This window comes from Microcaecilia unicolor, chromosome 14 (assembly GCF_901765095.1).
Source record: "Microcaecilia unicolor chromosome 14, aMicUni1.1, whole genome shotgun sequence".
NCBI classification, from domain to species: domain Eukaryota; kingdom Metazoa; phylum Chordata; class Amphibia; order Gymnophiona; family Siphonopidae; genus Microcaecilia; species Microcaecilia unicolor.
This window is the reverse complement of record NC_044044.1, coordinates 17,574,428-17,587,385: the sequence shown is the minus strand read 5'-3', so window position 1 is coordinate 17,587,385 and position 12,958 is coordinate 17,574,428. Positions and strand designations below refer to the sequence as shown.

Sequence of the window (12,958 nt, the reverse complement as noted above, 5' to 3'; positions counted from 1 at the left end):
CAGTTTCTCCAGAAGACATTTGTAAAGCAGCAGTTTAGTGAAGAATACCAAACATTACAGATCAGAGGTGTAGGCCAGGGAAGGGGCTACCTTAGGGGCAGGTGCTCTCAGAGCAGCCTTGTTTTCCTTCCACCAGCATTATTTATTTATTGTTCACTTATATCCCACATTTTCCCACTCATGCAGGCACAGTGTGGCTTACAAACATTAAATAAAATACAGAATAGGAAAACTTAGAAGAATATACAAGGAGTATGCAGGGGGAGAAGCATCTAACAGGGCGAACTAGCAGGGTAGGAGCCAGGGAGGGTGCATCAAGGAAGCATTAGGTACTTTCTATACATACTCACTGATCTAGCAGGATGATATGGAAGAATATATTTAGTCTTATCTGTTAATTTCCTTTCCTTGAATCTTGGTAGACCAGTTCTGTGCTGACCTTATTTCTCCGATTGTCCTTATTCTATCATTCTATTTCTTTCCCTCATTTCTGGTGACAATTGGAGGGGTCAGTGAGAGGGTGTGTGTGATTTTTCAGTTTTATAGCCATCTGGAGGGTGGTTGGCTCTATTCCATTGCTTCAAAATTAGGATACCAGCAATCACAAAAAAAATAAAATTGTGGTCCTCTGTCTCCATCTGCTGGCAAGGTGGCATAAACTCATACATCTGGGCTAGTTTAGTATGATTCAAGGAAAAGTTAACATGTAACCATTATCTTTTTTTTGTTGTTGTTGTTACATTTGTACCCCGCGCTTTCCCACTCATGGTAGGCTCAATGCGGCTTACATGGGGCAATGGAGGGTTAAGTGACTTGCCCAGAGTCACAAGGAGCTGCCTGTGCCTGAAGTGGGAATCAAACTTAGTTCCTCAGTTCCCCAGGACCAAAGTCCACCACCCTAACCACTAGGCCACTCCTCCACTGTTGCTACTATTTGAGATTCTACATGGAATGTTGCTATTCCACTAGAAGTCGGCCCTTGCAGATCACCAATGTGGCCGCGCAGGCTTCTGCTTCTGTGAGTCTGACGTCCTAGGACGTCAGACTCACAGAAACAGAAGCCTGCGCAGCCTTCTACATGGAATGTTGCTAGTGGAATAGCAACATTCCATGTAGAATCTCCAATAGTAGCAACATTCCATGTAGAATCTCCAATAGTAGCAACATTCCATGTAGAATCTCCAATAGTGTCTATTTTATTTTTGTTACATTTGCACCCTGCGCTTTCCCACTCATGGTAGGCTCAATGCGGCTTTCATGGGGCGGTGGAGGGTTAAGCTTTTGGCTCACTGCTTCAGTTTCCATTGCAGGGATCAAGGAGAATGTGTGCTGGATGCCCCCATCAGATATGAACACCGCAAAAACATGTGAATACCATGCTCTGTGTGCCAGGTTCAAGGACCTACTTCTGTTGCCAGGTGAGACCCCTTTATTTACCCATGGGCCAGTTGCAGGCAGGAGGAAGGATGGAGTGGTGATGGATGGGTACACCATAGAAAATGTGCCAGTGGATAGAATATGAGAAATCCAAACTAAAGCTAAATAAAGAAAAAAACTAAATTCATGGTCATTACCAGCCTGGAACTGCTTCCGTCCCCACGGGAATCCCACGAACCCCGTTCCTGTGCAAGTCTCTAGTGGACAAGTAAATGCTGGAGAAGTAGTAGCACCAGGGTTTATTTTCTGGAGGAATAGTCTTGGACCCAGTCTCTTTAGACTCCAAAGTAGCAGAGAGTTCTGCTCCAAGCCCCTCCCTTCCAGACAGCTTGTAAGGAAGAGGAGGGGAAGGTTGAGCCTGAAAGGAGAGCAGGGAGCAATTACTGGGCTCCATCGTTTTTGATAGAAGACAATTTGCTCGCTTTTTGTACAAAATGAGATTTTGTACTATTGCGGAGACGGGGTGGGGATGGAGTTTGAGTTTTGTGGGGATGGGGACAAACTTTGTTCCTGTGTCATTCTCCACCTGCACTTTCCATAATTTATTTATTTATTTTTGTTATATTTGTACCCCGCGCTTTCCCACTCATGGCAGGCTCAATGCGGCTTACGTGGGGCAATGGAGGGTTAAGTGACTTGCCCAGAGTCACAAGGAGCTGCCTGTGCCTGAAGTGGGAATCGAATTCAGTTCCCCAGGACCAAAGTCCACCACCCTAACCACTAGGCCACTCCTCCACTGTTGCTACTATTTGAGATTCTACATGGAATGTTGCTATTCCACTAGAAGTCGACCCTTGCAGATCACCAATGTGGCCGCGCAGGCTTCTGCTTCTGTGAGTCTGACGTCCTGCACGTACGTGCAGGACGTCAGACTCACAGAAACAGAAGCCTGCGCAGCCTTCTACATGGAATGTTGCTAGTGGAATAGCAACATTCCATGTAGAATCTCCAATAGTAGCAACATTCCATGTAGAATCTCCAATAGTGTCTATTTTATTTTTGTTACATTTGCACCCTGCGCTTTCCCACTCATGGCAGGCTCAATGCGGCTTACATGGGGCAATGGAGGGTTAAGTGACTTGCCCAGAGTCACAAGGAGCTGCCTGTGCCTGAAGTGGGAATCGAACTCAGTTCCTCAGTTCCCCAGGACCAAAGTCCACCACCCTGACCACTAGGCCACTCCTCCACTAATAGCCACTTGATCCTGTTAGCTGAGGAATGCAGGGAGTCAGATTCTTTGAAATCCCTGTCACCCTTTCCTGATGTTGCTTCCTCCAAGTCCTTGTCTGAAACGTGCAGTCCTTCTTCCTCGCTCTGTCCCTTTCTCCATTTCCAAACATTGGGTAAAGAGGGCGAGTTTTAAAAGGGGGAAGGTTGAAGCTGAGTAGTTTTGAGAGAGAAGGAATGAGCCCATGTTTAAGAGAGAGGACTGGCCAGCTGTACACCATCAAAGGGGCATTCTTCACTGATGATCCCCTTGTACAGTGTCAGATATATGAGTGTGACACAATAAAAAGGTTGAGAGCCACTTCTCGCCTCCCTTCTCCAATTTCCCCTGGTCTGCCTACCTGCCTCCTCCCCCTACTCCACAGTTCCACTGCCTTGTCTACCAGTTAAGCCTTGAGTGTCAACCTTATTAAGAGGGTGAAAAGCTGTGAGTCAATGAACCCATCTGCAAGGTCTCTTTGACCCAGGAACCACAAGGAGACAATTCTGTAGCAACTGGTGTTTTCCCTCACCCTACAGATGGCTACTTCTCTGATGACCCGAAGTTGAACCTCTGCTACTGTGAGTCCTGCCACAAACTGCGAGGGGATGAGGCATACCTGAAACGGGGTGAGCCTCCACGAGACTATGCCCTGCCCTTTGGCTGGTGCAAGTTCGCTCTCAGGTATGAAGTAGTATTTAGACTGAGGTTCCAATTCTGTCTCCTATTTGTTACTGAATGTCAGTATTATGAATGACTTTACTGATGCCCCAGGAATATAGGTAATAAGCAGAAATAAAACAAAAAAGAAAAGATGATCCCTTTTTTATTGGACTAACTTAATACATTTTTGATTAGCTTTTGAAGGCAGTATCACCTTCTGACCCAAAGTAGAAGATACTGCCTTTGAAAACTAGTCACAAAATATATGGTTAGCCCAATAAAAAAGGGATCATCTTATCTTTTTTTATTGTCCTGTTTTATTTCTGTTTATTACCTTTAAAAGTGGACTAACACGGCTACCACACTATTTTATCCAGGCTTGTAAATCACTCCTGGTTGGTGTCTGTGAATCATTCCATTCCTATCCTGTGTTAAAAGGGTGCCGTTGTCAAATTAATAGATTTGTAGCTGGAAATCAGCTTGTTATAGCTGTGACTTTGCTGTTGTTTGTGGTAGAATGAACCCACGTCATGAGGCAGCCAATACCAGCAAGAAGTGGCATATGGCGTACCATGGCTGCAGTGTGGGTGCGGTCCGGCGGATCCTGGACCGCAGCGAGCTGGTATCAGGTGAGTGGAAGAAGATAGCTTGGTCTTTGTTTGGCATTTGCCTCATATATACAGTGCACTTCAGATAAATGCATGCTCTGTTTAACTGCATGCCATACTTCAGTCCCGTTTTTGGCGCCATCAATTTCTATGGGGAAACTTCGGTTTAGCGCACCACTGATAAGTGCAAGATTCGCTTATATGCATGGTTTAAGACCTCTGCAGAAAAGACTCCGCATAAGCGCACGCATGGAATATGGAAGCCGATTGGCACGTGACAAAGAGGCGATAAATTTGAAATCTCATTTGTTAACTGCCACAGGCAGAATAAGCGAAAGAATGTTGTTAGAGTGTACACTGGAGTCTTCATCGTGCAACTGTAAGACTTTAACACTGGCTGAACGAATAGAAGTTCTTAAAAAATTAGAAAACAAAGTCAAGCATCTATTGCTAAAGAATATGGTGTCAATCCCAGTCAAATTTCACGTATCTTGAAGAAGACCAGCTTTGGGAAGACTGGCAAAACAATACAAATCCACACCGGAAATGTAAACGGGCGGGAAAAGCTGAGGAGGTAGAAGATGCTCTTCTTCAGTGGTTTTGTCAAGTCAGGAGCAGACCGTTTCCTGTCAGTGGTCCACTGCTTATGGAGAAAGCTAATCAGCTAGCTGAAAGTCTTGGACTCACTGAATTCAAAGCCACTATTGGATGATTGGAAAGATGGAAGGAGAGGAACAACATAAAATTCAAGAAACAGCATGGTGAAAAACAAGACGCTGATGACTTTGGTGCTGAAAATTGGGTTGTTTCAGTTCTTCCTACCATCTTGAACGAGTTTGCACCTCGTGACATTTTCAATGCTGACGAAAACGGTCTCTACTGGCGAGCGATTCCTGATGGAACACTTGCATTCAAACAAGCCGAAACTACAGGAAGTAAAACGTCGAAGGACCGACTGACGATCCTCCTTTGCTGCAATATGGATGGGAGTGAGAAGTTGGAACCACTCGTCATTGGAAAGAGCAAACAGCCCCATTGCTTCAAGAATGTTAAGCGACTTCCTGTGTCATGCGAGGCTAATGCAAATTTATGGATGACTGGGGAAATCTAGTGTCTAAAGAAATTAGACACTAGAATGCGGGCACAAAAGTGTCAGATTTTGTTGCTTTGTGATAATTGTGCTGCACACAGTGATGATGTCAGGCTGTCTAACGTCAAGGTGGTCTTCCTGCCACCAAACACTACCTCTCTGATCCAACCTATGGATCAGGGCATAACAGCCAATAGTCAACACAAACGGACTCCATATATTATCTCTCAGAATGGGATAAAAGATGTAGAAGCATATTAGATGAAATAGCACCCTTACAAACAAGAACCTCACGCAGACATAACTCGATACAGTGGTTCAACGAAGAACTGAAAAAATTAAAAACACAATCCAGGAAACTCGAACGCGCATGGAAAAAAAATAAAAGATGAACACTCAACGCATGGAAACAAATACAAAGAAAATACAAATTCACAATCAGACAGACCAAAAGGTCATACTACAAAACTAAAATAGGGCCAGACTACAAAGACATGAAGAAATTATACCAACTGGTGAACAAACTACTAGACATAACCCCGGTCACCACACCCAATACTGACATCCCATCTGCAGACAATCTTGCCAAATACTTCATTGAAAAAATTGCAAACCTACGCAAAACTCTACCTCAGGAGAACACGAATATCGAAAACTTCATCAATGGTTTGGACCCAACCCCTGGTGAATATCCAGTGGGCCGAACCTGGACAACCTTCGCACTCCTCACCGCCGATACAGTTACCCAGGCGATTAATAGGTTCTCCAACACCCACTGTCAATTGGATACCTGCCCCAGCTACCTAATAAAATCCGCCCCCCACCGCTTCATAGTATTATGAAGACCTCACATCCCACTTAAACTACATGCTTCAACAAGGTCTCTTCCATAAGGAAAAAGGTAACATCCTACTCACCCCAGTACCAAAAGACGCCAAGTAAAAAACAAACGACACCATCAACTACCGCCCAGTAGCATCTATCCCACTGGTAGACAAATTAATGGAAAACATTGTAACCAAACAACGATTATATAACAAATTCACAATACTACATGAATCACAATCAGGATTTCGCCCCCTACATAGCACTGAAACAGTACTACTTACTCTCCTAACTAAATTCAAGCAGGAAATAGCAACAGGCAAAAGCGTACTCCTCCTCTAATTCAACATGTCTAGTAGTGTGTTTGACATGGTCAACCATAAAATACTACTAAGACTCCTGGATTACTTCGGGATTGGTGGAAACACACTTAATTGGATCAAGGGCTTCCTAACCACTAGAACATATCAAGTGAAATCAAGCTCAAACATATCATCACCGTGGAAAGCAGACTGCGGAGTACCCCAAGGATCACCACTATCACCGATCCTTTTCAACCTTATGATGACCCCACTAGCCAAGTCCCTATCCAACCAAGGCCTCAACCCATTCATCTATGTGGACGATGTCACAATATACATCCGTTACAAACACGATCTGGCAGAAATTACCATCGAAATCAAGCTCAGCTTGAACATCATGGACTCATGAGCAAATGCATTCCAACTAAAACTCAACACAGAAAAAACATACTGTCTCATCATCTCATCCCAATACAATACATATAAACCCACAAACATAAACACCCCAGGTTACACACTTCCTATCTCAGACAGCCTGAAAATTCTCGGTGTTACAATCGACCGGAACCTATCACTAGAGAACCAAGTGAAATCTACAATAAAAAAAATGTTTCACTCAATATGGAAACTCAAACGCGTGAAACCATTCTTCCCGAGGGAAATATTTTGCACCTTGATATAATCAATGGTACTAAGCCATGCAGATTACTGTAATGGAATTTATGGGGGATGCAAAGAACAAATCATAAAGAAACTTCAGACCGCTCAAAACACAGCAGCCAGGCTTATATCTGGAAAAGCGCGTTTTGAAAGTGCCAGGCCCCTCCGAGAAAAACTGCACTGGCTCCCAATCAAAGAACGTATTGCTTTCAAAATCTGCACCCTGGTTCATAAACTTATTTATGGCAAAGCCCCGGGATACATGACAGACCTCACAGACCTGCCAACCAGAAACACAATAGGATCAGCATGAACATACCTAAATCTCCACTACCCAAGCTGCGAAGGACTCAAATACAAATCAACGTATGCATCCAGCTTTTCTTATTTAAGCGCACAACTATGGATCGCACTACCAAAAGTCGTAAAAACAACGTATGACCACCTACATTTCCGGAAATCACTAAAAACAAACCTGTTCAAAAAGGCATACTCTACTGACCCAACATAAAAGCCTGAATATCTGCAACACAACGAAACCAAAGCTCGTAATGGACATAACTTAACTCTTCCTCAGCGACCCTCCAGACCGGTCAAGACGCGTGGTTATGTCCTCCTACCAGCAGAGGGAGACTGAGAAAACACTAAGCTTTTGAAGCCTGTATATATAACCTGTGCAGAACCTCCACTAGCCAGTATTTTCTCAGTCTCAGCAGAGGTAGCAGTTGACAGCCTGTGCAGTCTCCAATAATCTGGTGAGGTAGTTTGTCATTGGGTCGTAGGATTTTTTCCTTCCAAACTTTATTCTGTTGCAGTACCCTGTACGTGTGTGTAAAAAAAAAAAAAAAAAAAAAAAGTGCTTTGGGGCCCTGGGTCTGGTGGGGCCCAGTTTTTCCCCCTGGGGTGTTACACCTATGTTTGGGTCCCTCCCCCTGTGCTGCTCTCTATTTCTGTTTGCTTGGCAGCTTTGTGCCTCGGCTGCTTTCTCAGTATTGTAGCCTTGAGTGCCTTACAATTTCCAGATGCCAGAGTTAGAGTACTGTGCCTTTAAGGTCAGTTATTCTATTTCATTTTGCTTGCCAGCTTTGTGCCTCGGCTGCTTTCTCAGTATTGTAGCCTTGAGTGCCTTACAATTTCCAGATGCCAGAATTAGAGTACTGTGCCTTTAAGGTCAGTTATTCTATTTCGTTTTGCTTGGCAGCTTTGTGCCTCGGCTGCTTTCTCAGTATTGTAGCCTTGAGTGCCTTACAATTTCCAGCTGCCAGAGTTGGAGTACTGTGCCTTTAAGGGCATTTATTTCTTTATTTTCAGCGGACCGAACGGGGGTTTTGATTCCTTGCTGGAACGAGAGAGCAGCGCTTTCTCCAGTGCTTTTGCAGTGTGAGTGAGTTTTTGGTTTGGCGCGTTTGCGGAACAGCTTTTCCCTTCCCTCGTGGTTTATGGCGGCCCAGCTCCTCCGATGTCGCGCGTGCTCGTGGCGAGGGGTAGAGGCGCCAGGCGCTCAGTGTAGCTTTGCGGTGCACCTATAAAGGTGGCTGCGGCACCCCCCGACTTGACCGCGGAGGGATCGATGGTGTCGGGAGTCTCCGGGTCAGCGGGAGCGTAGGCAGGGCCGCTGTCAGCGGGAACAGTTTCGGCGGGAACAGCCGCCATCTTGAGTCTGACGCGGCCCGTGGAGCCGGCTGGTTTTGGGCCTGCGGCCTCCGTTTTTGGCACAAAAGGGCCTAATGACGGTCCAGGAATGGTGGGCTTTCCTCCAGATTTTGTCTGGACGCGGTATCAGGCCTGGAGATCGGGACCCCCCCCCCTCCCCCCCCCCCCAATTGGAAGAGGGGGCTATTTCCGTCTTGGCTGAGAGACCACGGTTAGAGTGGTCAGAGGACAGGCAATGTTTCTCTCCTGTAGCTGCAGAAGCTGCGCTTAGTGATCTGGGGGAGTCAGATGGAATTGACGGCTCTCAGGAGCAGGATTGTTGGATTCCTGGAGAGGATCCTTCAGTAGTGCGGATTTTCCATAGAGATGAGCTGTCAGAACTCATAGATCAGGTGTCGTCCACCCTTCAGTTTGGTCCTGAGGTGGCTTTGGGGGAAACTGTCCAGGATCCGTTGGTGAAGGGCATTCAGCGTCAGGCGTGATCCTTCCCTATGAACAAGGATCTCCGGGAGATGATTTGTCAGGAATGGGATTTGCCGTGTAAGTTGGCAAAGGCAATGGCGAGGCTTTATCCCCTCCCTCAGGACGATAGGGATTCCTTTAAGGCTCCCACGGTAGATGCAGTAGTGACGGCAGTAATTATAGCTGCGGCTATCCCGGTTGATGGAGGAACGGCCCTCCGTGATCCTCAGGATAGGAAGTTGGAATCTTTTCTCAAGCGTAGTTTTGTTTTGTCGGCTCTAGCCCTGCAGGCCTCGGTTTGTGGGGGTCTGGTAGCTCGGGCATGTTTTCGTTGGGCCGAGAAGCTCCTGGATGATTCGGTAGATGTTGGTTCTTCTGGGGGTCAGGAGTTAGCCGACTTGGACATGGGTTCATCCTTTTTGTCTGAGGCTTTTATGATTTGTTGCCTACTTCAGACAAAAAATATGGCTATGGTTGTGGGTCTCTGCCACTTAAGGGAGCTATGCTCTTTGGAGAAGATTTGGACAAGTTAGTGTGAGGTCTTAGTGATACCAAGGTTCTATGGCTTCCAGATTTTCGGTTCAAGGCAGGGGCCAGAACTAGTTCCTCTCTGGGACGGTTTAGGGAGGCTCAGCGGTATAGGCCGGGCAGATCGAGTGGGACCTACCCCTAGCTGTCTGTTTGTCCAATTTAGATTGTAAGCTCTGTTGAGCAGGGACTGTCTTTTCATGTTAATTTGTACAGCGCTGCATAAGTCTAGTAGTGCTATAGAAATGTTTAATAGTAGTAGGACCTCTAGGGGTCGGTTTTTCCAGCGCACACAGTTCTTTCGTGAGAGTCGTCACGGAGGGCGTGGCTTTTCCGCGGGAGGTTAGTATTCAGGCCACAATTCCCAATGAAGGTGTGCGGGCTCAGGCTCTGGTGCATGTTGGGGCTCGGCTGAGTCTGTTTTACCAGAGTTGGGCCCAAATCAGGTCAGATCAGTGGGTTCTCAAGGTGTTTCGAGGCGGATGTGCGCTGGAATTCGAAAGCTGTTCTCCCGAAGTGTTTCTGGAATCCCTCTGTCGGTCTTGGAGCAAGAGGGCAGCAGTGAGGGACACTCTGCGGTGGCTGCTCGCGTTGGGAGCCGTGGTTCCTGTTCCTTCAGATCAGCAACGCTCAGGGTGCTATTTGATCTATTTTGTGGTCCACAAGAAAGAGGACACTTTTCGTCCCATTTTAGATCTCAAAAGGGTCAATGCGGCACTCAAGGTGCCCTCTTTCCGGATGGAGACGTTGCGGTCGGTCACTGGTGCGGTCAGGAAAGGAGAGTTTCTCACTTCCCTGGATTTGACGGAAGCTTATCTTCACTTTCCTTTGTGCAGCCTTTTGGTTCCAAGTTACAGGGTCCGATTCGTCGGTTCCTTGCAGAGAAGGCGCCGACGGCCCGTACTTATCGTCAGGTCCTGGGCCTGATGGCGGCGACCATAGAGGTAGTTCCGTGGGCCAGGGCGCACATGCGTCAGGTACAGTCAGCTCTGCTCAGTCGTTGGTCCCCTCTGTCGCAGGACTTGGAAATGTGTTGTCCGCTGTCGGTGGCCCCTCGTCTCAGTCTCCGCTGGTGGCTCAGTCCGCGCAATTTGGGAAAGGAATGCCGTTGGAGTCCCCACGGGGGCTGGTAATGGTCACGGATGCCAGTCTGCAAGGTTGGGGGGGCACATTGTCTCAGTCAGGTAGCTCAAGGCCGGTGGTCTCGGGCAGAAGCAGAGTGGTCCATCAACCGGCTGGAAACTCGGGCCATTCGGGTGGCGCGCCAGGCCTTGACGTCGGTGGTTCGCCACAAGGCAGTCCGAGTGCTCTGTGACAATGCCATGGCAGTAGCATATGTCAACCGTCAAGGGGGGAACAAAGAGCCTTGGCGGCGCAGTTGAACTCATCTTCAGGCTCTCTTGGCAGCGCATGTGGCCGGGGTAGGTCACATAGATGCAGATTATCTCAGCAGGCACACTCTAGATCCCAGAGAGTGGTCTTTTCTTCGGTCAGTGTTCCAGTGAGTTGTGTCGGTCTGGGGACTTTCGGTGATCTTAGCGCAACGGCTCGCTATGCGCAAGTTCAGAGATTTTTTTTTTTCAGTCGCTGAAGAGACCCTTGAGCGGAGGAAATCGACACTCTTCTGTTGCCTTGGCTTCGGGAGTGACTGTATGTGTTTCCTCTGTGGCTGTTAGTCGGTCGAGTAATATAGCGCATCGAACATCACTCCGGTCGGGTGATTCTGGTAGCTTCGGATTGGCAGCGTCGACCATGGTATGGAGACCTGGTGCGGTTGGCAGGGGCGGCGGCCCTGCCTTTGTTGGGATCAATTCTGTGTCAAGGCCCGATAATCATGCCGGATCCGGCTCGGTTTTCGCTTATGGTTTGGCTCTTGAGCGGCACAAGTTGAAGAAGAAGGGGCTTTCGTCCAGTGGCTTTGCTACGATGTTGAGTTGCCGTAGACGATCCACTTCCTTGGTGTATGTCCGGGTTTGGAGAATCTTTGAGCACTGGTGTGAAGACCATCGAGTTCGGCCGTTTCACTCTTCGGTGGCGGAAGTTTTGGAATTTTTGCACGATGGTGTTGATAGAGGTCTGGCCTTGTCTACACTGAAGGTTCAGGTGGCAGCTTTGTCATGTTTTCGTGGGAAGCTTCAGTGGAAGTCCTTCGCGTCTGTGCCTGAGGTAGTGCGTTTTTTGAAGGGTGTTAAGTTGCTGCGTCCGCCTCAGTGACGGATGGTGCCTCCGTGGGATTTGAAGCTAGTTTTGGATGCTTTGATCAGGCCTCCGTTTGTGCCTCTGGTATCGGCATCTTGTAAGGATTTATCTTTAAAGGCGGTCTTGTTGGTGGCGATTACTTCAGCACGGAGTGTTTCAGAGCTTCAGGCTTTGTCTTTTAGGGAACCATTTTTGTCCTTTCTGAGGGAAAGGTTTCGTTGCGGACGGTGCTTTCCTTTTTTGCCCAAGGTGGTTTCCGAGTTCCATGTTAATCAGGTCATCTCTCTGCCAGTGTTGGGTGATATGGCTGGAGATTCGGAGCAGCGTGGTATTGCCAAGCTGGATGTCAGGAGAGTTTTGAGTTATCTCTCTGGAACTCAGGACTTCAGAGCCTCTGACCGTTTGTTCGTTCTTCATGGTGGCCCAAAGAAGGGTGCAGCGGCTCCTAAGGTGACCATAGCACGGTGGTTGAAGGAGGCGGTTGCATCTGCTTACTTGGTGAAGGGTCCTGTGGTGCCTAGGGGCTGGTCTGCTCATTCCACTAGGGGAATGGCAGCCTCGTGGGCGGAGAATAGTATGATTTCTCTGTTAGATATTTGTCGGGCTGCGGTTTGGTTTTCGTTGCATTCCTTTGTGAAGCATTATAGGATTCCTGTGCATGCAAAGGTCGAGGTGCGCTTTGGGGCAGCAGTTTTGACCTCTGGCCTTAGTAGGTCCCTCCCATAAGTTAGTTACTGCTCTGGTACGTCCCACGCGTCTTGACCGGTCTGGAGGGTCGCTGAGGAAGGTGAAATTAGATCTTACCTGCTAATTTTCTTTCCTCTAGATCCTCCAGACCGGTCAAGAGCCCGCCCTGTCTGTATTGGAGGCCAGGAGGTGTATTTGTTGGATAATTCTTGGCTGCTGTAAATTGTTGTTTCTCTAATTGCAGACTGTTTATTTCTGTTTTGTGATAGGAGTCCGGGACAGGTGGGGCTCTTCTTTGATAGTCCACCTGTAGAAGCCCAACTGTTTTATCAAAGGCAAAGGAACATGTTTCCGTAAGAGCAAGCGGAAGATGTTTCTTGTTTTTGCAGTTTACTGTGACCACGTACAGGGTTGCTAGTTGTTGTTAGTGTTTTTTTTTGTTTCTCTGCTTTGTCAGGGGTATACTGGCTAGTGGAGGTTCTGCACAGGTTATATATACAGGCTTCAAAAGCTTAGTGTTTTCTCAGTCTCCCTCTGCTGGTAGGAGGACATAACCACGCGTCTTGACCGGTCTGGAGGGTCTAGAGGAAAGAAAATTAGCAGGTAAGATCTAATTTCACCTTCCTCTCTAAGATCC

General features: G+C 47.4%; 1 protein-coding gene across 1 annotated transcript in view; it reads left to right on the top strand.

The window, feature by feature from the left end:
* The window catches only part of NEURL4 (neuralized E3 ubiquitin protein ligase 4), a 67,734-nt gene that overhangs the window by 49,960 nt on the left and 4,816 nt on the right, over positions 1-12,958 (top strand). Inside the window, 3 exon segments of the mRNA XM_030186423.1 lie at positions 1,311-1,418; positions 3,184-3,328; positions 3,824-3,936. Coding sequence (XP_030042283.1) covers positions 1,311-1,418; positions 3,184-3,328; positions 3,824-3,936 — 366 coding nt within the window.